We start from the raw sequence: 22,390 nt of genomic DNA, 5'->3' as shown, positions 1-22,390 counted from the left end.
CTGGTTGTAGCCTGTTTCTAATCCAGAACCACCAGAAATGTATTTACTGGCTTATTACTGTGTGGAAATTCAGCACAACTTATTATGCATATAAAGCCAATTGGGAGCTACACCTTCAACAGACAGGCCAACCTGTCAGGTTGCCTGCCTGTGAGTGACAGTGTGTACATTCTCAATACCACATGGCCTTATCTCCAGAGAGGAGCGCGCCTCAGTCCCCCTGGTAGCCCCCAGGTGTCAGTGTTGGCCTCCCCGCCGCCTGCTATCTCTTCTCCCCTGCTTGGGCCATATCACTAGGTAGCGCTGATATCAAACATACTGTATGCCGCCACATGACATGGCGCGCCAATTGCATGCCAACCAACTACTGCACAGTGCAAACTACCACAAGCCTTATGGCTGACTCAGCACACTCACAGTGGAGAAAGCAAAGTGCACTGTATGCTTCCATGCATGATATTATTATTAAAAATGTTAGAACGGTATTTATAATCATGTGTCTTCAACCCTGTTCCATGCACTACATGTGTTTTAGCCCTGCTCTCAGCATATGGTATCACACACATAGGGCTGTGCTTTATGGTAGGCCTACATCTTTGGCACCAGGATTGACATTAACTTTTTAGCTCACTGACCATTCGTGGCTGTTTGTTTCCCCCGAGTCACTAGCCATTCAGCCTTTCTAGAAGCTACAGCTTTGTTAACATTTTTCTTCTTGTACCACTAACCTCTAAGCTCAGAATATGAAGTGCTTACAGCAAAATCGGTGTTATTAAAGGAGAATTCCGGACAATTTTAACATGCAGTTGTACTGTATTGCTCAAGATTTGTCAGTATCCAACAACACAGCATTTTTTCCTCTCAACCGTTTTCCAAGATTCTATCCATTCTAATGGGGACATGGTTTGTTTACATTAAAAAGTCTTAACATACTCCAAATATTATCCCATAACTTTTCACTCATAACTTTTGAAGTGATATTAAGGAGTATGCTAAGATGTGTTTTTGAAACTGGATAATGAAGTTAATCTAACCATGCAACTTCCTAGATTATACATTTCTCTGGGACATTTCTCTGGGGGCAGTCTAGCCCTGGTTTAAGGGTTATGAAGTTTGTCTTTCAATCTGTTTGTTGTAGGTTCGAATCCCACCTGACCTTTCCCTACTCTTTCATCCATGGTTGACGTGCTGTTGAGCAAGGCACCTACTGTAACCCCACATTGCTCCAGGGATTGTACTTAACCAACACCCTGAAAAATAATATCTGGACGTTGCTTTGGATAAAAGCATCAGCTGTGTAATGTCACGTCATTTCTCTGGTCCAAAGCTATCTGGAGTGGAGTACCCTCGTGGCATAGTGGAAGATTGAGAAGGTAGAAATTAGCCCAGAATTGCTCAGGATGACATGAAATCACAGCACTCATGCATCAATCATCACCAGGACTTTGAACTTGAATCAGATGTCGTCCCTTAGAGGTAAAGTGTGTCAATTCCAGAAGTTTATTTCCAGACTTTATGCTGCTCATTAACGCATTTAATCTTTTTCATGAATATTTCCATAACGAATTACACATTTTTCATTTTAGTTTGAAGAATTTGCACATGAGTAGCTGGGTTTTCTCCATTTGGATCTGCCACCTTGACATCTTTGGCTGCGAACCCATACTCTGATCAGACCCCACCAATATTTATAAAAGATCAAATATGTGAATGTAGCATCAATTTTGGAAATAAACAATGGTAATCACACATAGGAGAGCCTTCTAATTCGCTGGCGGTGGAAATGGTTAGGACATCTACTCAGAAAACCAAGGGATGACATCACAAGAGTGACACTTCGATGGACACCAGAAGGAAAGCGCAGGAGAGGGAGACCAAAGACAGCTTGGAGCAGAAGCATTGAAAGTGAAATGAAAAAGACATCCCTTAACTGGACCACCACTGAGAAAAAAGCAAACAACAGGGATGAGTGGAGATCCTTTGTCCTTGCCCTATGTGCCACTAGGCACAGCAAGGACTAAGTAAGTAAAGTAAGTAGGCTAATCACACATTGGACCTTTAACTGTGGCCGACTGCATGCACAGCCTCTGAAGTGACCAGTTAATTCTCATAATGGTCAGTTTGTGATCCATTGACTCATTATCAACAATCACAATTCTAGAACATTCCTTTAATAGCACATTTGAAACAAAACTGTATTTATCTTCTCAGTAGTCTTCAGCAAGAAAAACACATGTGACATATTTTTTATAGCAAGTGCACAGTCTGTATAGTTCACTCTCACCTCACTTTGTCCAGCTGTTTTGATTGGAAGTTTTTATTTTAATCTAAACTTTATACTGCCAAGTTAAATAAATCAATAATCAAATATATATACACAAGTAACACGGAGGCCCATGACAGAAAATACACTGACGTCATGCAGGAAATTACAAATTCATATCAGCCTTATAAAATCAAATGCACAATTCACAAATGCTAGAGCATACAACATCAATACTTAACAGCACCAATCCCAACCAATTAGGCAGATATTGCATTAAATAGGCCTATAAGCCCAGTTGTTTTGGGACGTCTACAGAAAGCCTACTATAGGCCTATCTGGTGCAAGAGATAAGACAGTCATCGTGTCATCTGAGGTTGAACCTTGCAGCTTGAATCTACCAACTCCCAAGATGTACTCTGTCCATTAAGTAATGTCTTTGATGTGCCCCCCCGCCATACAAATAGTGCGTAAATAATTTCACTCTTAGGCCTAACTTAAACAAAAACCCAAAGTCGAAAATAGGCCTAATGCAAATAATAACAGAGCTGGGTGTGCGTCTGGAACGCGCGCACATTAGTGCTCCGTGTGTGGGAACAAACTTTTTATTGCACCGAAAGTGTACAAAAACAATCACACTTATAAAACAAAACAAGTGTGATTATCAAAGTACCTGTTTAATACAGTCATAGTACGTTAAAACATAACTATAATTGCCTCACGTTAGATTACAAGATCCGTGCTTAAAGTGTGCTTCTTATAGGCTTTTAAAACGCGCAATACTGGGCATAAATGGCTTTAAAGACCGTTTCCTTTGCATATAATCTTAATCTAGTTTCTGTGCCATTGGTAAAGAGCATCGATATAACTTATTCGATCGTGCCAACGGTATAAATCACCTATAAACAACAACAGAGACTATACGTTTACTAAAAAGGATATAGGTATCCAGCATCTTTGACTATTTATAAGGAAAATAGCGTGAATGGGTTTAAAACAAAAACGGCGACCGCGTAGCGCATTCTATGACCAATTTGCCCATGCCTTCAAAAGCCAAATTTTGTCATTTTCACGCGCAACTCCATAACTTTTCATTGAACAAGAAAACACAGCTTACTTTTTAATATCAAAAAGACGCGCGCTGGACACTTGAGTCTTCATGGTTCTCACCATAACTTTATCAGTGGTGAGACCACACGCTGCCACCCACTCATACTGCCATCCTCAAGACGCGCCTGCCACTTGAGCAACCATGTCAGGAGTACCCCCACCCGCGGCTGCCCCCGCACCCAAACCCGCCAAGAGGCGATCCTCAAAGGCGAAGAAAACTGGACCCACCGTGTCCGACCAAATCCTCAAGGTCGTCGCCGCATCCAAGCAGCGCGGTGGCGTTTCTCTCGTCGCCTTGAAGAAGGGCCTTGCTGCCAGCGGCTATGATGTGGCCAAGAACAACGCGCGCGTAAAGCTCGCCGTGCGACGCCTGGTCAGCAATGGAGGACTCCTTCAGACCAAAGGCACCGGTGCCTCCGGATCATTTAAGATTGGCAAAAGACCCGTGGCCAAGAAGAAGAAGACTGTTAAGAAGAAGGTCAAGAAGCCCAAGAAGCCCAAGGCCAAGAGGGCTAAAAGGGCCAAGAAGGCCACAGGAGCGAAGGCTGCAACTTCACCAAAGAGGAAAGCCAAGAAGAAGAAGGCAAAGAGGCCAAAGAAGGCAGCTGCTGCAAAGAAGCCAAAGAGTCCCCGCAAGGCCAAGCGCAGGGTGTCCAGAGGGAAGTCCAAGAGGGCGGCAGCCAAGAAGCAGTAAACTCCTGGTCCACCGGGACTCTCTTCACAGCTGACGCAGAGGGGCATATTGTGCTTTGTCCATAAGTGCATTACTGAATTTTGTCCAAGAGTACATTGTTCCGATTTTTGCTTCAAATGAAGCACTTGGACTTGTTGCTTGCTTTTATATCTTTTCACGCATTCTGTGAAATTTTGTATCACAGGATCTTGCTTGTAAAATAAACCTATTCCTTTTCACAAATTCTTGCCTATGTTGTTTTGTGGCTTTGGTGATTGTGGCTTAATACATTGCATGGTTTAATATGTGTATTTGTAGGCCTATTTCTTGACGTGACTAATATCCTGCAATTCAGCTCATTTAGGCTACTCCATTAGGGCGTTTTCATAATGTTTAGTGACTCAACTGGTAAAATCGAAGCAACTTGCAACATGAATGTCTACTTCGGATATAAATTGCCCCCTTTTTTAATCTTTGGTTGCAAATATGTTACAAAGTTATAACATGTACCTACACCAATGTCAAACAACCCCCTAAAATAATTTCACATTTTGGCGTTTTAAATGGCTGATGGAGGTCAACAATTAATATGCCCAATCTATATAATATTTGTTCATTTGAGCTTCATACGTCCAAGGTCTTTTCTGGACAGATATGCCCACAGAGCAATTCTAAATTAAAGTATATTAACCACAATGTTAGATAATGTTCGTCTTTCCTATCGCTAATGTGGGCTACAGTAGGAATAATCAGCCTCCCACGTCCCCTGATCAAATTCGCGCTATTTTGTTTTATTTCCCTCCTATTTTATCCCGCTAAAATTAATCAAACGCAACCACCTGCTTTGCTATGATAAAGGACAAGCAAAACTTTGCTTTAATATGCGGTGTCTATCAGTGCCTCGCCCAAGAACAGCATACACGGTGCTTTCCTGGTGCGCGTAAAGGCGCGCGCTTTCATAGTCTCATGTGACGTCTTGGTGGTTGGAAATAGCTGGACACCTGAAAGTTGCTATATTATAAATGTAATATTCTGTTCTAAATGTGTGCATGCATATGCTTTGTTTTGTAAGCAGTCTATCTGCACGTGCGCAGTTTATATTATTTAGCCTAATCTATTGTATCTGTGTTTTCCCTTTCTTACAATTCTGTAGCCTAATGGTTTGCTGTCTATAAAATAAACATGAAAGTGCAATTTAATTGTAAAGTGTGTTTGAACGGGAAACATGGGCCTTTATATAATTAATTAATATATTGCATTTGTAACATTGTGTAACCATCTATATGCAAAGTTAAATGTCCCCGGTACATGAAACACTAAATGTGCCTGCAAATATATATATATATATATATATATATATATATATATATATATATATTAGTTTTTAAGTCAATGTTTATTTATTGAACACCCCCCCCCCCCCCCCAAATACCAAACAATCAACATGAAGGATTGAATACAAAATAGACAAAAAGAGCAGACAAATAAAACAAACAAACAAACAAACAAACAAACAAACAAACAAAAAAACAAATCAGTCATTTTACAGGATATTGACAAAGACAAAGCACATAATGAATGAATGCATTACACGACCAGGTGCATTGTCAGCTGTTCAACATATGAAATGAATGACTGCCATATAACATGAAATTTGTCTGTTGACCCATTCAATGTGTATCTAATCTTTTCTACCTTGAGGAAAAAATGACATCACAAATCCATCTACCAAAATATGGAGGTTTGTCATTTTTCCAATTCAAAAGAATGAGGCGTCGTGCTAGAAGTGAAGAGTAGGCAATGCAATTAAGCTCAGACCTTTGTATTGGAAGATTTTTTGAAGGTACACCAAAAAGTCCAATAAAAGGGCCAGGGTCAATATTTACACCTGTGATTTTTGAATATGCTTCAAATATAGAGGTCCAGAGTGAAGTTAGACTAGAGCAGGACCAAAATATGTGGAAAAGAGTGGCGGGGGCCTGTTTACATCTGTCACAAATAGGATTTACCTCTGGATACATTTTGGATAGCTTAACCATAGACATGTGGAGCCTGTGCACAATCTTAAATTGATGCAAATACATTTTTATTTATAAAAATGGATTAACAAAGACTCAATTTCCACAATCAAAACTTAACAGCATGCAAATGCCCCAACCCCCATGCGCTTATAGGAACCATTGCGAATATTCTACCCTAATTTGCATTTTGTGCCATAGCGCACGGCTTTAAAATGCAAAAGAATCGTGGTTCTACGGTGTTTGATCTTTTGACATTAATGTGATTGTTCAAACTCCAATGTTTTATTTGAAAATACCGGCAATACCAATGAAGGATGTCCTCTCATGCGCTGCATTTCACCATAAGATGTCGATACAGTAGGTGGCCCATCGGACGGTGAATGCGAGGCACCTTGGACAGCGCCATTTAACATGGGCGCGAGATTGGAGCGAAAATTGTAGACAATCTAAACCCATGATCTAAACACACGCAACGCTATTGAACATCATTGGCAAATTGTTGCTCTAACAAAATCAAGCAACAATAAAATGTAACAAAAAACGTGTAGGCCTACATCAAACTTTCAGAGAAACAATTAACGGTAGGCCTGTATCTGTAGGGGTGAAAATCTGGTCACATGCAAACGCAAGGCCCAGATTTAAATGTTTTTTTTTTGTTTGAACTCAGGTCAAATACATGGGTTCTGAATGTTTGTAAACACGATGTTATGAGGAGGGTCAAGACACTGGCAGCCAACCACGCGCGTTATTTTTTGACCGACAGCGGTTTGCAACAATCAGAGGTTGAGTTGTGCGCAGATAGTTTCGCGCAGTCAGGTTAAACAAACTTTGGAACCCACGTATACCAGATGTTAGGCGTAATGACAGTGTGCTATGTTTAATTAACCTGATTTACATCATCTGGCTGCGTTCAGCTGCGGGGGCGTTCCGATTCCTGTCTCAGCCAAGCATAGGCCTATCAGAGGGCAAGAGTCAGGTACATGTTTAATAGCAGTAGAAAATGTTCGTTACAATGTCCTACAATGAATGACCAACATGATTAACTTAGGGGCGACATCTAACTAGTTTCAGTGTAGAGCATAAGGCTCCAGGTAGGAAAACGGAAAGTCAGTTTTAAAAAAACTGTAGGCTACAGTGTACACATTTAGAAGGAATAGGCTACTGCAAGGGTGTTACTTTAGGAATGTGATCTGCGTCACCTCTACCTGACTAGGACAGGGGAAAATAGTAGACTATAGGCTTAATAATAGACGTCAACTAATTAGCGTACGATAGCAGAACTGAGATATGACAGAGGAAACGAGAAGTTGGAGAACTCAAAGTGTCAACACAATTATTTAAAGCAGAAGTCTCGTTTTGCATGCATATGCTTGATGATGTGAAACCAGAGGCTGACGAACAGGGAGTCAGAATTTTGCCCTGCCATTGTTCAGTCATTTTTGGAGAACCGAAAGCAGAACTTGGGACATAATACCCTGCCCCGTCTCGTGAGCTCCTCATTCCAGGACGTCATGGCTCTGCATCTGCTCGTCTGCCTGGTCCTGTCTCTCACGAGCACCAGCTCTCATCCACTTTCCCGTCGAAGTAACGGGCTCCGGGAATGCCGTAGCAACGGGTCCCTCAGGGCTCTAGAGGTGTTACCAGGTGGAGGATGGGACAACCTCCGTAATCTGGACATGGGCCGAGTGATGAACTTCAGCTATTCACAGTGTCAGATGACAGAAGACGGAGTCTACCTTATTCCAGATGAAGTTTTTGTAATACCACAGAAGGTCAGCGGCGTGGAGACCAACTCTGATATCATCTCCTCATGGCTCGACCAAAGCAGCACCACATCTTCTTCCATCAACGGAGATGCATCTTTCTTCTCCGTCCTCAACGCAAAGTTCTCTACGGAGAATAAACGCATGAAGACGCACCAAGTCAGGGAGACTTCTGTCACTGCCCGTGTACAAGTGAGTGTACTGTATTATATTGCCATCGACGCAGGCTATTGACTATGCTTGTAAGGTCTTCGTGGTCCTGTTACATATAGGCTAAGTATTCGAGTCCACAGAAAAAAGAAAGAAAAAAAGACACCCTGTATTTGAGGGTGAGAGATACAACGACAGAATGTTAAGGAGGAAATGAGGCACTGAGGAAAATGAGTAGCTAAACCCAATCCGTACGCTCTGATTGAGCCACTAGTGCTCTTCTTGTCGCAACATTGATACATGAAGGGAGCACCCAAGGATATCTGCACTCATTTTACCACACATTTCACCCTCCACCTGGCCTAGTCAACATATTTCAGTATGCAGTCTTTATTCATCAGTATTGTCACAAAAAAGCGTAGTAGAAAATGTGTAATAGACTGACTTATGTTCTAATTAATGTTTCTAAGAAAATGAGCCAATGTCAGATAATCTCAATCTCAAAATGGGAAAAAAACGTTTGCTATGAAATGTGCAGATTTGGTTTCTTGGTAGAAAAGCCACTTTCAGGGCTCTTCCCAGTGCATTGTTTTGCTAAGATGCATCAAGGCAACACATGACCTCAAAAGGGGAGTCGACCTCAACAGTGTATGGCAGCACAATGGAATTTCCCATTTGTTGCAAATATGCCTGCATCACATGGCACGACTAGGCTACATTTTTAAACATTTTTGCATAGTTTGCTCAGTTTATTTTCAGACCCCTGGACACTTTGAACACTTTTCCAAAGTTTTTGAATCTTTTTGCTGCTCTTTGCTATGTACCACTCAGCTACGCCACATGCGATGAACCACTGATATTCTCAAAACCTCAGATGTGTGTGTGTGTGTGTGAGAGAGTGAGAGAGAGAGAGAGAGAGAGAGAGAGAGAGAGAGAGAGAGAGAGAGAGAGAGATCTGACTTTGTCAATGGTAAATATATGTGCAATGTTGTGTGTAATGTCTGTCTTTTTTGTATTTATGTATGTACAGTATGCTACTGGAGACCTTAATGATACTCTACTCTCTCTACTCAGAACGAGTAAAACATGGCAAAATGTAACAAATGATTAGACATTTTCTTTCTTTCTTTCTTTCTTTCTGCACTTATTCTACCAGCTAAATGATAGACTGCTCATTCACACATTTCCAAATCTGTTGTAGGTGAGGAACCATATCTACACTGTGAAGGCGTACCCAGACTTTACCCTGGACTCTCGCTTCGCCCGTCAGGCTGAGGAAATTGCTGACGCCATAGAAAACAACCAAACTCGCCAGGCAGCTTACCTATCGGAGAGGCTGGTCCTTGACTACGGCACGCATGTATTAACAACCGTTGAAGCTGGCGCTTCATTGGTGCAGGAAGATTACCTGAAGGCGTCATATGTGTCTAACATGGACAACTCCAAGTCCACCGTCACAGCGTCAGCTGGACTGAACTTCTTCAACAAAGTTAGCTTCGACATTGGTAGCGAATCCGTAAAAGAGACGACAGAGACCCGTGGCTATGCAGGAAATGTGACATACTCGCTGACCCTGAGCCATGGTGGGGCGTCGTTCTATCCCGGAATAACTCTGCAAAAATGGCAAGAAAGCACTCTGAACAACCTGGTAGCCATAGACCGCACAGGCTTGCCTATCCACTACGTCCTCAGCAAGGCTGCGTTCCCTGATCTTCCAGAGCCCACTGTGCGTAAGCTGGCCTTGTCGGTTCGCCAGGCTGCCCAGCGTTACTACATCATCAATACAAGACCAGGATGCGTCAAGCCAGAATCACAGAACTTCAACTTTCAGGCCAATGTAGATGATGGCAGTTGTGAGGGTGCGGCAACTAACCTGAGTTTTGGTGGTGTTTATCAACGCTGCACCCAGCTCACGGCAGATGCGCGTTCGATTTGTGATGCCCAAGACCAGAAAAACCCAGAGACTGGTGATTACTCCTGTCGAGACCCCTACCAGGCAACCCTGTTGCAATCGCAGAATGTGGAGGAAGGCTACAGTCAATATGAATGCCACAGGCAGTGCCACAGGTGTTGGCTATTTGCAACGTGTTGCAAAGATGTGTGTGGCGACGCCTATCATGTCAAGCGTGCCAAAATCGAGACCTACTGGTGCTCCACAGACCAAGAAACCAAGCAGTACTCTGGCTTCCTCTTTGGTGGCCTCTTTGGCCCTTCCCAGGACAACCCCTTGATTAAGTCCCGCAGCTGCCCTCCAAACTTCGTCCCAGTCAAACTCCTCACTAACGGCCTGACGGTGTGCCTGAGTAAAGACTATGAGGCCGGTACCCGCTTCTCTGTCCCTTTCGGCGGGTTCTTCAGTTGCAGTGCAGGCAACCCTCTCATGGGCGGCCAACGTCGCTGCCCGCCCCAATTCAGCCAGCACCTGGCGGCCATCAGCGACGGGTGTGAGGTGCTGTACTGCGTCCAATCAGGTATCTTCACAGGCGGGCAGCTGCTGCCCATACACCTGCCGCCCTTCACCCGCCCTCCTGTCATCAGCCTGGTGGCCACCAACACCGTGACCGTCATGACCGAGGGTGACAAGGCCTGGGTCCGCATTGGGGACACCAAGATGTGGAAACTGGCCAAGGCAGACGAGGTCCAAAAGGTGGCGAACCAGCTGAACGGCTCCGAGTTGACGGGAGGGGAGAAATTTGGCGTTGCCGTGGGTGTCATGACCCTGGTGGCGCTGGTGGTGATTGGTGCAGTTGTCATCATGAAGAAGAGGAAGAGGATGACTGCTAGGCCTCTGATTGGCAGTGGGTATGAGGAGATAACCAGTGCGGGGCAGGCAGGGAGTGAGAGAGGGGCCGGTCAGGATGGGTCTCAGCCAGAGGAGGCAGCAGGAGACGACCCTACTCAGGCCCTGCTGGCTTAAGGTCAAAGGTCATCGTATGCTGTCAGCAAAAAGAAAAGAGAGGACAGCGCTCCTAGACACTTAAGACTCTACTGTATCGGGTTAATTGAGTCTAAAGTAACTAGGAGTGCTGTCCTCTCTTTTCTTATGTATCTTCTCTTGGGGAATTAGCACCCAGTTACCCTTACTACGTACAGTTTATTGATTACATTCTACTCTTCTTCAATTGTCTTCTACTGTCAGTGTATAAGAATCAAGGTCTGTGAAAGCAGCAATGAAAGGTTAGACAGTAATATGTGATTTTATCTTTTCTTCATATCATATTCATGAGATATCTGTCAATATCAGTGGTCCCTGAAAGGTGAATATAATCAAGGTTGAGACAGGGGTCTGTCTTTATTTGTAATGTATGATAATCACATTTTTAAAATATTAATAGTACATATTCAGATTACAGAAAACAGAATAAAACCTAATTCAGTGTTTTCTGGAATTGGAATAGGCACTATTCATTCAAGGCGCCTTATTAAACACTGAGCCACTTATTATGTCTGGTAACATTATACACACACTGTAGAACTAGCACCTTTCTTTCACATATGAAAAGAATGTGCAGAATGCAATGTATGCCACATGTATGCCGAGTATGCCACAGTGGAGAAAAGCTAACAAAAGATAAAGAAACATTTTCTTTGGGGACTGTGCACTATACTTCCTCAACTGTATAATAATCATATTATTAGCATGTCTCTACCCATGTTACTTTTGTACTATTGTACTTTTTGAACCAATAAACTAAACATCTTCACAAACTTCAGTGTGCAATTTTCACTGGCTTACAGTCTTAAAGCAGTTGAGGCATTCTGATCATCTGGTCATTTTCACTGGCACAACTTGTTACCATGTGACTGAAATAAATAAAAGTATTGTTTTTCTTCTTTAAATTGTGTATTGCATGGATTCTACACATGTCTTGAATTGGCTTCTTTTTTACAATGTACAATGGGCACAGGGACACTGACAGCTTTTGCTGGGCTCTGGACAAGGTCATCTGAAAGCTGAACCCACCCCCCACCCCCAATATAATGTAATGAGGGCCCAATTCTGGGACCCTATCTGGACCCGGGACAGCTGACCCCTTTGTCTTCCCCTGTCAGCTTCTTTGACACTGGGCATACTGGTACACCTTGTTACACCTTGAACCTCTGACACATCCATCATTATCCATTTCCCCTTACAAAGACAGAACTGCAATGCTTTACTTCCCCAAACCTCTCTGTTATCGATCCCACAAAGAGGAACAGTGATAAACTGGGGAAATCCAGAATCAATACAGATACAGACAGTATGTACCTGAAACTCCCCTGACCGGGAAAATACTGACAAAGGATCATGTGTGTATTCTACCTTACATTTCTTAGTCACAAACTGGGAGTGTCTCTGGCCAACTATTATTCATTTCAGTATTTAATCTAACTCTAATTCCTAACAGGAAGACACACCAGAGGTGAAACTCTCAAAGGAAATTTGTTTTCCAAATATATCTTTCCCAATGTACAATTAGTGTTTGCTTTTGGATCAATGCAGGGGTGTCAAACTCATTCCAGTTCAGGGGCCACTCACAACCAATGTGATCTAAAGTGGGCCGGACCAGTAATATAATGACAAAATCGGCTTTGAGTACCAAGAAAAGCGCTACATAAAACTGATCTATTATTATTATTATTATTATTATTATTATTAATAAAATATTGCAAATTTCTGCTACATATCTGGATAACATTGGTAGTCAATCATCTCAAGGTGCATAACAGTAGGTATATTTTACATTTCTGGGAGTGACCCTGGCGGATGACCTGTCCTGGGGTACTCACATCGCCTCTGCTGTTGGGAAGGCCCAGCAGCGCCTTTTCTACCTGTGGAAGCTGAGGAGCTACCACATACCCAGACCACTGCTGGTGAACTTTTACAACTGTGCCATCAGCAGTGTTCTGACCTATGGGTTCCTAGTGTGGTTCTCCGACTCCTCCAAAGCAGATCAGCAGGCACTCCAGCGTGTGGTGAAAACAGCAGGGAAAATCACTGGAATGCCTCTCCCGGAGATTAGTACCATCTACACCACACGCTGTCTACGGAGAGTGCAGAACATCCTGCGTGACAGCCACCATCCTGCCTATCATTTGTTCCAACGGCTACCCTCAGGTAGAAGGTACAGGTCCCTTCAGAGCCACACTAAAAGACTGGCCAACAGCATTTACCACCAGGCCATTAGACTTTTGAATTTGCAGGACTGCTGAGGAACATTACTGTCTTAAATGTTATCCATCTATACTTTGGACATTTCTCTGTGTGTGTGTGTTTGTGTGTGTGTGTGTGTGTGTGTGTGCGCGCGTTTGAAAGGGGGGGGGGTGTCGAGTATTATGCACTTAATCTCTGCTGCACTTTAAGTGGGATGGGGGGGCTGGGGGGTCAAGCACTGGTGTCACTTTTACCTCTTATTGCACTTTACTTGAAAACTTGCTGCTACTAAGTATTGTACCCCAAACACAATTTCGTTGCCTTTTTGACAATGACAATAAATTCTTGAATCTTGTATATCAGGAGCATTGGCCGTAAATGGTGAGCACAAAGGCAAAGTTGTTATCAGGTATCAAAATCCAGAAATCTCAGACACCTGCAGAAAAATAAGTAATAGACTAGAAATATACTTCTTTTTTTAAAAAAAATTCTTAGTTTTTTTTTCTGGGGCCACATTGAACCATCTGGCAGGCCCCATCCGCCCTGGGGCATTATGTTCGACACCCCTGGTTTTAAGTAATGGTGTTGGAAAGTGCGTCCTCTCCTTGCTTCTTATGACACCTAGTGGCTTGAAGATGGTACAGCTAATAGATGTAGCAACAGGGTTGCTCTTTTGTAGACCTTCTGAAGCAGTTGGGTATAGTCTCGTAGAGAGTAGAGGATTTTATTTGACTGGACTGCTTACATATGGCAACGCAAGGATACAGTTAGTGCACAGTAGAAGGGAGTCATTCGTTCACTACAGCATCCACAAACATGGTCCACCAGCTTTTAAAATGAAAGCTACTGTACCTGCAGCATGGATCTTGTAACATTAGTTGTAACTTATTTGCATGTCTTACATATTCCCATTACAGTACTTAAAGGTACACTGTGCAGGAAATGGTCAAAAAAGGTACTGCAACTATGCTGCTCATTGACATTGTGTTGCCTATTGCCAAATTTGATCTTTTCATGAACGTTTACTGAGTAATAAACTAATCTTTTCTAGTATGGTCCAAGTACAGTCATTTTTCCAGCTAAAAATGGCTATTTCTGGACATTCAAAATGGCGGACCATGGAGAAGATCCCCCTTTTCATGTATGAAAAGTGAAATTTTTCCAGTCATAATGAATACTTAGAATTTCATGGTGGTGGTAAGTATTCATGAAAAAAGGTAACATTAATGAATGGGTAGCATGAATTTTGGAAATAAACAACTACAAATCTTGCTCAATGTACCTTTAAGGAACTCAACAATAGTTTCAGAAGCAACTTTTTAGTGGCTATTTGAGCAGTGAGGTGCAGGCAGGGTCTGATAGAGAAGTGCAGTAGGTCAGTGCAGGCCGCGGCGCAGCCAGAGGGGGCAGAAGGAGACAACCCGACTAAGGCCCTGCTGCTGAGTACAGTACAAAAAGCTGCTTATTTGTTGGGTTCATATGTTTGGCTTTCTGTCTTTTTGCTCTTTTTCATATAAAGGTACCGGTATATACTGTACCTTGCAAGACTGCAGTATCATCATCAGCACCCTCCCCTATGGCGTCTCATTTGTCACACAAACCAAAATTGAAATTGTGTCCAGATTGCGAATTCCCTTTTATGTCACACATGTGCAGTGGCCACTCTGCTGTCTGGAGCACACAGATAGCCAAACTAGGCTTTTGATTGGTCGAGCTTTAAACGTGAAAATGTTCTGCTGTGCCCTGACTAAAACCATACCTAAACCTAACCTGTCAGTAAAGCAATGTTTCTGCTGCTTTGCTTTTGCCAAGAACAGTGAAATAAGCAAGGGAATGGCGAATGTATTGTGAAATTGTGCCCAGAGCAAAACCATCCCTAAACCCAACCTGTCACAGGGCATTGAGGAGCTATGTTTTAACTTGCAAAGGTGTAGTGCACACACAGGATAGCCGGTTCAAATCGAAAGGTTATCTTGAACTACATTTTCAAGTTTTCAGATGACACTGCAAATCCAAGGGGCTATTACACAGAGATCAGGATACAGCATCGTAATACTCAGAGATAAAACAGTTTATTGACTGTTGTGATGCCCATCATCTTGTTGTATATGTCAGAAAAACCTAAAGAAATGATATTTGACCCAAGAGTTGTTTCCAACACAAATCCAGTACACATTCATAGCACTGCCATATATGTCAGGTCTCATACAAATACCTTGAGGTCTTCATGGACAGTGCACTCACATGGCAAGTCCATATAGAGAGCCTCTGTACCAAGCTCCAACAGAGAATGTACTTTTTAAGACGACTAAGGCTGTATGGTGTGTTAATAACAGGCTTCTGTTTTTATTTTTCCAAATGATCTTAGAAAGTATGATACAGTATGGCGGTCAAACATGGTACAGGAATCTGACGGTTGAGTTAAAAGCCAAGTTGAGGCGTCTGGTTAAAACGACACGGAATATTGCTGGTCACCAAGAACAGGAATATACAGTATGTAGTCCCTCTATGAAAAGTCAGTGTTCAGGGAGGCACTGAAGATTCTAGAGGACACCACACATATTCTGCATCACACATTCACCCTGCTACTCTCAGGTCAACGTTTCAGAACATTAAACTGTGCAGACTGAAAAAATATAAGAACTCTGTTGTCCCGACTGCCATAAGAATGCTTAATGACAGATGAGACATGCCATACAGATATGCCATGATATATGATAGAAGAAAGGAGAAGTTCAAGAACTCCATGTGTCAACATAGTGATTTAAAGCGTAAGTCTTTTTTTGCAGGCATACATTTTATGATGTGAAACCAGAGGTTGACAAACTGGGAGTTTGTAATTTGTCATTGTAATTCTGTCATTTTTTGGGGAAACAGATGCAGAACTTGGGACACAATACCCTGCCCCGTCTCGCGAACTCCTCATTCCAGGACGTCATGGCTCTGCATCTGCTCGTCTGGCTGGTCCTGTCTCTCACGAGCACCAGCTCTCACCCACTTTCCCGTCGAAGTAACGGGCTCCGGGAATGCCGTAGCAACGGGTCCCTCAGGGCTCTAGAGGTGTTACCAGGTGGAGGATGGGACAACCTCCGTAATCTGGACATGGGCCGAGTGATGAACTTCAGCTATTCACAGTGCCAGATGACAGAAGACGGAGTCTACCTTATTCCTGATGAAGTTTTTGTAATACCACAGAAGGTCAGCGGCGTGGAGACCAACTCTGACATCATCTCCTCATGGCTCGACCAAAGCAGCACCACATCTTCTTCCATCAACGGAGATGCGTCTTTCTTCTCCGTCCTCAACGCAAAGTTCTCTACGGAGAATAAACGAATGAAGACGCACCAAGTCAGGGAGACTTCTGTCACTGCTCGTGTTCAAGTGAGTGTACTGTATTATATTGCCATCAATGCAGGCTATTAACCAGGCTTGTAAGGTGTTCGTGGTGTTGTTACATATAATGTATCCGGGTCAAAGACGTCCAACATGTCCTTCAGTGAAACGGATACTTTTGCTTACTGTAAATGCAAAAAATAGATTTTTTGTAAAAAAAATAATTTGGCTTGGCTTTTATGCATTCACTTTTCAAAAATTTGTTTTGAAATGTAATGTTTTTTTCACAGTTACAGTAAGCAAAAGCATCTGTTAGCACTGAAGGACAGTGTCATGTTGGACGTCTTTGACCCATCCGAGTCCACAGAAAAATCATCAGAATCAATCAGAAAAAAATAAAAATCACAGAACCTGTGCATGTTCCTTTCATCCTGTTTGTGAATTTCTGTGTAGTCCTATGTATGTTTTTGAGGGTGAGATGACAAACAGAGAAGGACATTATCTCCTTTCAGGACACACTGAGGAAAATGAGCAGCTGAACTCATTCCGAGCTCTCTGATTGGCTCCCACTGTACAGTTTAGTGCTCAATCACAACTGTGTGTGGCACAATGGAATTCCCCCTGTTTGTTGCAAATATGCCTGCATCACATGGCAGGACTAGGCTAGATTTTGTTTTTTTAAACAAATGTTTGCATAGTTTGTGGAGTGGGAGTAAACCACGGCAAAATGTAACAAATTATTAGACTTTCTTCTAGATTTCTTCTAGTCTATCTTTCTTTCTTTCTTTGCTTATTCTGCCAGTCAAGTGATGGATCGCTCATCCACACATTTCCAAATCTGTTGTAGGTGAGGAACCATATCTACACTGTGAAGGCGTACCCAGACTTCACCCTGGACTCTCGCTTCGCCCGTCAGGCTGAGGAAATTGCTGACGCCATAGAAAACAACCAAACTCGACAGGCAGCTTACCTATCAGAGAGGCTGGTCCTTGACTACGGCACGCATGTGATAACAACCGTTGAAGCTGGCGCTTCATTGATGCAGGAAGATTACCTAAAGGCGTCTTATGTTTCTAACATGGACAGCTCTAAATCCACCGTCACAGCATCAGCCGGACTGAACTTCTTCAAAATAATTAACTTCAACATTGGTAGCGAATCCGTAAAAGAGACGACAGAGACCCGTGGCTATGCAGGAAATGTGACATACTCGCTGACCCTGAGCCATGGCGGGGCGTCGTTCTATCCCGGAATAACTCTGCAAAAATGGCAAGAAAGCACTCTGAACAACCTGGTAGCCATAGACCGCTCGGGTTTGCCTATCCACTACGTCCTCAGCAAGGCCGCGTTCCCTGATCTTCCAGAGCCCACTGTTCGTAAGCTGGCCTTGTCGGTTCGCCAGGCTGCCCAGCGTTACTATACCATCAACACACGCCCAGGATGCGTCAAGCCAGATTCACAGAAATTCAACTTTCAGGCCAATGTAGATGACGGCAGTTGCGAGGGCGCGGCAACTAACCTGAGTTTTGGTGGCGTTTATCAACGCTGCACTCAGCTCACGGCAGATGCGCGTTCGATTTGTGATGCCCAAGGCCAGAAAAACCCAGAGACTGGTGATTACTCCTGTCGCACCCCCTACCAGGCAACCCTGTTGCAATCGCAGAACGTGGAGGAAGGCTACAGTCAATATGAATGCCACAGGCAGTGCCACAGGTGTTGGCTATTTGCAACGTGTTGCAAAGTTGTGTGTGGCGACGCCTATCATGTTAAGCGTGCCAAAATCGAGACCTACTGGTGCTCCACAGACCAAGAAACCAAGCAGTACTCTGGCTTCCTCTTTGGTGGCCTCTATGGCCCTTCCCAGGAGAACCCTTTGATTAAATCCCGCAGCTGCCCTCCAAACTTCGTCCCACTCAAACTCCTCACCAACGGCCTGACGGTGTGCCTGAGTAAAGACTATGAGGCCGGTACCCGCTTCTCTGTCCCTTTCGGCGGGTTCTTCAGTTGCAGTGCAGGCAACCCTCTCATGGGCGGCCAACGTCGCTGCCCGCCCCAATTCAGCCAGCACCTGGCGGCCATCAGCGACGGGTGTGAGGTGCTGTACTGCGTCCAATCAGGTATCTTCACAGGCGGGCAGCTGCTGCCCATACACCTGCTGCCCTTCACCCGCCCTCCTGTTATCAGCCTGGTGGCCACCAACACCGTGACCGTCATGACCGAGGGTGACAAGGCCTGGGTACGCATTGGGGACACCAAGATGTGGAAACTGGCCAAGGCAGACGAGGTCCAAAAGGTGGCGAACCAGCTGAACGGCTCCGAGTTGACGGGAGGGGAGAAATTTGGCGTTGCCGTGGGTGTCATGACCCTGGTGGCGCTGGTGGTGATTGGTGCAGTTGTCATCATGAAGAAGAGGAAGAGGATGACTGCTAGGCCTCTGATTGGCAGTGGGTATGAGGAGATAACCAGTGCGGGGCAGGCAGGGAGTGAGAGAGGGGCCGGTCAGGATGGGTCTCAGCCAGAGGAGGCAGCAGGAGACGACCCTACTCAGGCCCTGCTGGCTTAGGGTCAAAGGTCATCGTATGCTGTCAGCAAAAAGAAAACAGAGGACAGCGCTCCTAGACACTTAAGACTCTACTGTATCGGGTTAATTAAGTCTAAAGTAACTAGGAGTGCTGTCCTCTCTTATGTATCTTCTCTTGGGGAATTAGCACCCAATTACCCTTACTGTTACATGCATACAGTTTATTGATTATATTCTACTCTTCTTCAATTGTCTTCTACTGTCAGTGTATAAGAATCAAGGTCTGTGAAAGCAGCAATGAAAGGTTAGACAGTAATATGTGATTTTATCTTTTCTTCATATCATATTCATGAGATATCTGTCAAAATCAGTGGTCCCTGAAAGGTGAATGTAATCAAGGTTGAGACTGGGGTCTGTCTTTATTTGTAATGTATGATAATCACATTTTTAAAATATTAATAGTACATATTCAGATTACAGAAAACAGAATAAAACCTAATTCAGTGTTTTCTGGAATTGGAATAGGCACTATTCATTCAAGGCACCTTATTAAACACTGAGCCACTTAGTATGTCTGGTAACATTATACGCACACTGTAGAACTAGCACCTTCATTTCACATATGAAAAGAATGTGCAGAATGCAATGTATGCCACATGTATGCCGAGTATGCCACAGAGAAGAAAAGCTAACAAAAGATAAAGAAATATTTACTCTGCGGACTGTGCACTATACTTTCTCAACTGTATAATAATCATATTATTAACATGTCTCTATCCATGTTACTTTTGTACTTTTGTACCTTTTTTTAAAACTAATAAACTAAACATCTTCACAAACTTCAGTGTGTTTTTTTCCACTGGCTTACAGTTTTAAAGCAGCTGAGGTGTTCTGCTAGGTCACTTACACTTGTTACAATGTGCCTGAAATAAATATAAGTATTTTTTTTTTCTTCTTGAAATTGTGTTTTGCATAGATTCTACACATGTCTTGAATTGGCTTCTTTTACAATGTACAATGGACACCGGGCACCAGCTTTTGCTGAGCTCTGGACAAAGTCATCTGAAAGTTGAACCCACCCCCCACCCCCAATATAATGTAATGAGGACCCAATTCTGGGACCCTATCTGGACCCGGGACAGCTGACCCCTTTGTCTTCCCCAGTCAGCTTCTTTGACACTAGGCATACTGGTACACTAGTTACACCTTGAAACTCTGATACATTTGTCATCCATTTCCCCTTACAAAGACAGAACTGCAATGCTTCACTTCCCCAAACCTCTCTGTTATCGATCCCTACAAAGAGGAACAGTGATAAACTGGGGAAATCCAGAATCATTACAGATACAGACAGCACTTGAAGCTCCCCTTCAGGTGAAACAGGGAAAGTCTGGAAAAATACTGGCAAAGGATCATCTACTATGTACTATGCTTCCTCATATATCTTTAGTCACGAGATGGTTGTGTCTCTAGCCAACAATTAGTCATTACAGTATTTGATCTAATTCCAGTGAAATTCTGAACAGGAAGGCACATCAGAGGTACATGTAAAGAATGGCAAATAAAAGGCAAGAATGAATGATAATCATAATAGCTTCCCCAGTGTAGCGCCATTTTCTAAAGCTTTCCAAGCATTTTGGTGTAATGTAAGAAATCACCACATCCATCCATCTCTCCTTCAGCTTTGTAGCCTTTATATTTTATTAACTGGGAAGGGAAATTACATCTTCTCCTTGCTGTATTGTGACACCTAGTGTCTCAGGATGGTACATCTAGCTAAGGGTGAGACGTTTCTTGGGGAGCAGTGTACATGGCACAAGTGCAACCACAACACTGCAATCTTGATATATTACGTAAGGGTTAACGTTCGGCGAGAAGGTCGCTACCGTGGAATAGCAGCACGACAGAGAGAATCTTTAGACCCCGACGCGGAGCGGAGGGGTCTTGTTCTCTCTGAAGTGCTGCTATTCCACAAAGCGACCGACTCGCCGAAAGTTAACCCGCTTATTATATGGATATACTTAAATGATTCACACATGGCGGGAACATTTCTTTAGGCCAATTTAATGTTAAGATTGTTGCTGCGCAAAACAAAACAGTGCCGTTGTGGAACACCGCTAGGCAACAGCTAGGTAGCCAGGACAACAGGTGTTGTCTATCACAGCAGCTGATTAGAGTCTTGTTGAAAAGTCGATTTAGCAGTGAAAAGTCTTGTTGCCATTGACAGCGGTCTGTTATAGACCAACCCGTCCGTTATCGAAAAATAACAGACGTGCGAACGTTGGGGAGCCCCGTTGAAATGAATGGAGCATTCGACCGATGACGTCACACCATATAATAAATTGTATTAACATCATCTGCATGTGTCTTCTAACATTAGTTGTAACATATCTTTGTATCTAACATCTTCACTCCCTCCAGGAAGGTTAGGTAGGGGGAGTGAATGGTGAGTGCTCTCTCCAATCCTACACTTCCACTTCACACAGGTGAGGCAATTTTGCTCTGCTGTGTAATATTTATGAATGATGGGACTTTCCCAGCCCTGTGGGATCTTTACTTTCACTGTTTATTAACAAACACATGCGGTAGTAATTTCCCATTTTCAACTTTTAAGGCTAATCTACTTGACATTCATTGTCTTTTTATTTGAACTATTCAAATCTGGCAACTCACTTGCAAGAGGTCAGTGCTGCCCCCTGCACAGCAAATTGTAGCTGTGGTGGCGGCTGCCAAGTTCTCTACACGCAATCGGATGTTTTCACTGTCAACGGAAAACTAACTAAATAACACCCACAGCCTGATAGTCATAAACACTGTGGTTGTCATGACAGATACTTTATTCCGTCACATCATTCAGATCCCTAAATCTTTCATTATCTTCAGGATCAATGAAGCAGAGGGTTTATCTTACTACACAGAGACAGGAACATGCCAGGGGAGATGCAACATGATCTCTAAAATTCTGTGCTCCTGGACACGGAATTGTTTTCTGTGATGGACACACGGAAGTGCTCTCTCTATACTCCCACAGCTCTATGTTTCCGTAGTCTTGTGTTTTCTCAGGATTTTTCTCCTTTCAAATATTTTTTCTGAAAAAAACATTTCTTACTGACAGTTTAGGATTAGGGATTGTTTTGGTCTGTGCCACTAACTTTCTTTCATTCATTATATAAATTTGATAGCCTATCAACCAACTGAAAAAGGTATTTCTCAAAAATATGTCTTTAATGACAGGTTAAGGTTAGGGAATGTTTTGGTCAGGGCACAACTTAAATTGCTACAGCATTATTTTGTTTAGGATTAGCATTTGCTATGTATTTTCTAATGATAGGTTAACACAGTGCTGTGGGAATATAGAAAGAACATCCGTATGTCCATCACGGAAAACAATTCTGTGTCCAGGGGCACGGAATTTTGGCAAA

General features: G+C 43.2%; 3 protein-coding genes across 3 annotated transcripts; all 3 read left to right on the top strand.

The window, feature by feature from the left end:
- The first annotated feature begins 3,460 nt into the window (after positions 1-3,460).
- LOC134445505 (histone H1-like) lies at positions 3,461-4,289 on the top strand. The gene has a single exon (XM_063194564.1). It carries the CDS (start codon positions 3,516-3,518, stop codon positions 4,065-4,067), a length of 552 nt encoding a protein of 183 aa, XP_063050634.1. The 5' UTR covers positions 3,461-3,515; the 3' UTR covers positions 4,068-4,289.
- A 3,289-nt stretch (positions 4,290-7,578) lies between these two features.
- On the top strand, positions 7,579-11,771 carry LOC134445132 (macrophage-expressed gene 1 protein-like). Its single transcript, XM_063194217.1, has 2 exons — positions 7,579-8,022; positions 9,182-11,771. The coding sequence occupies exons 1-2, from the start codon at positions 7,579-7,581 to the stop codon at positions 10,895-10,897; spliced, it is 2,160 nt and encodes a 719-aa protein (XP_063050287.1). The 3' UTR covers positions 10,898-11,771.
- Positions 11,772-15,343: 3,572 nt separating this feature from the next.
- On the top strand, positions 15,344-19,767 carry LOC134446326 (macrophage-expressed gene 1 protein-like). The gene is made up of 2 exons (XM_063195676.1): positions 15,344-16,495; positions 17,295-19,767. The coding sequence occupies exons 1-2, from the start codon at positions 15,992-15,994 to the stop codon at positions 19,008-19,010; spliced, it is 2,220 nt and encodes a 739-aa protein (XP_063051746.1). The 5' UTR covers positions 15,344-15,991; the 3' UTR covers positions 19,011-19,767.
- Positions 19,768-22,390: the final 2,623 nt, after the last annotated feature.

This window comes from Engraulis encrasicolus, chromosome 3, assembly GCF_034702125.1.
Source record: "Engraulis encrasicolus isolate BLACKSEA-1 chromosome 3, IST_EnEncr_1.0, whole genome shotgun sequence".
Classification (NCBI taxonomy): Eukaryota; Metazoa; Chordata; class Actinopteri; order Clupeiformes; family Engraulidae; genus Engraulis; species Engraulis encrasicolus.
The sequence above is the reverse complement of the archived record's forward strand: the minus strand, read 5'-3'. Positions and strand labels throughout refer to the sequence as shown.

Coding starts and splice junctions, on each gene's coding strand:
- LOC134445505 (XM_063194564.1), top strand. CDS start 3,516: ATGTCAGGAGTACCCCCACCCGCGGCTGCCCCCGCACCCAAACCCGCC.
- LOC134445132 (XM_063194217.1), top strand. CDS start 7,579: ATGGCTCTGCATCTGCTCGTCTGCCTGGTCCTGTCTCTCACGAGCACC. Junction 8,023..9,181: donor CTGTCACTGCCCGTGTACAA/GTGAGTGTACTG, acceptor AATCTGTTGTAG/GTGAGGAACCATATCTACAC.
- LOC134446326 (XM_063195676.1), top strand. CDS start 15,992: ATGCAGAACTTGGGACACAATACCCTGCCCCGTCTCGCGAACTCCTCA. Junction 16,496..17,294: donor CTGTCACTGCTCGTGTTCAA/GTGAGTGTACTG, acceptor AATCTGTTGTAG/GTGAGGAACCATATCTACAC.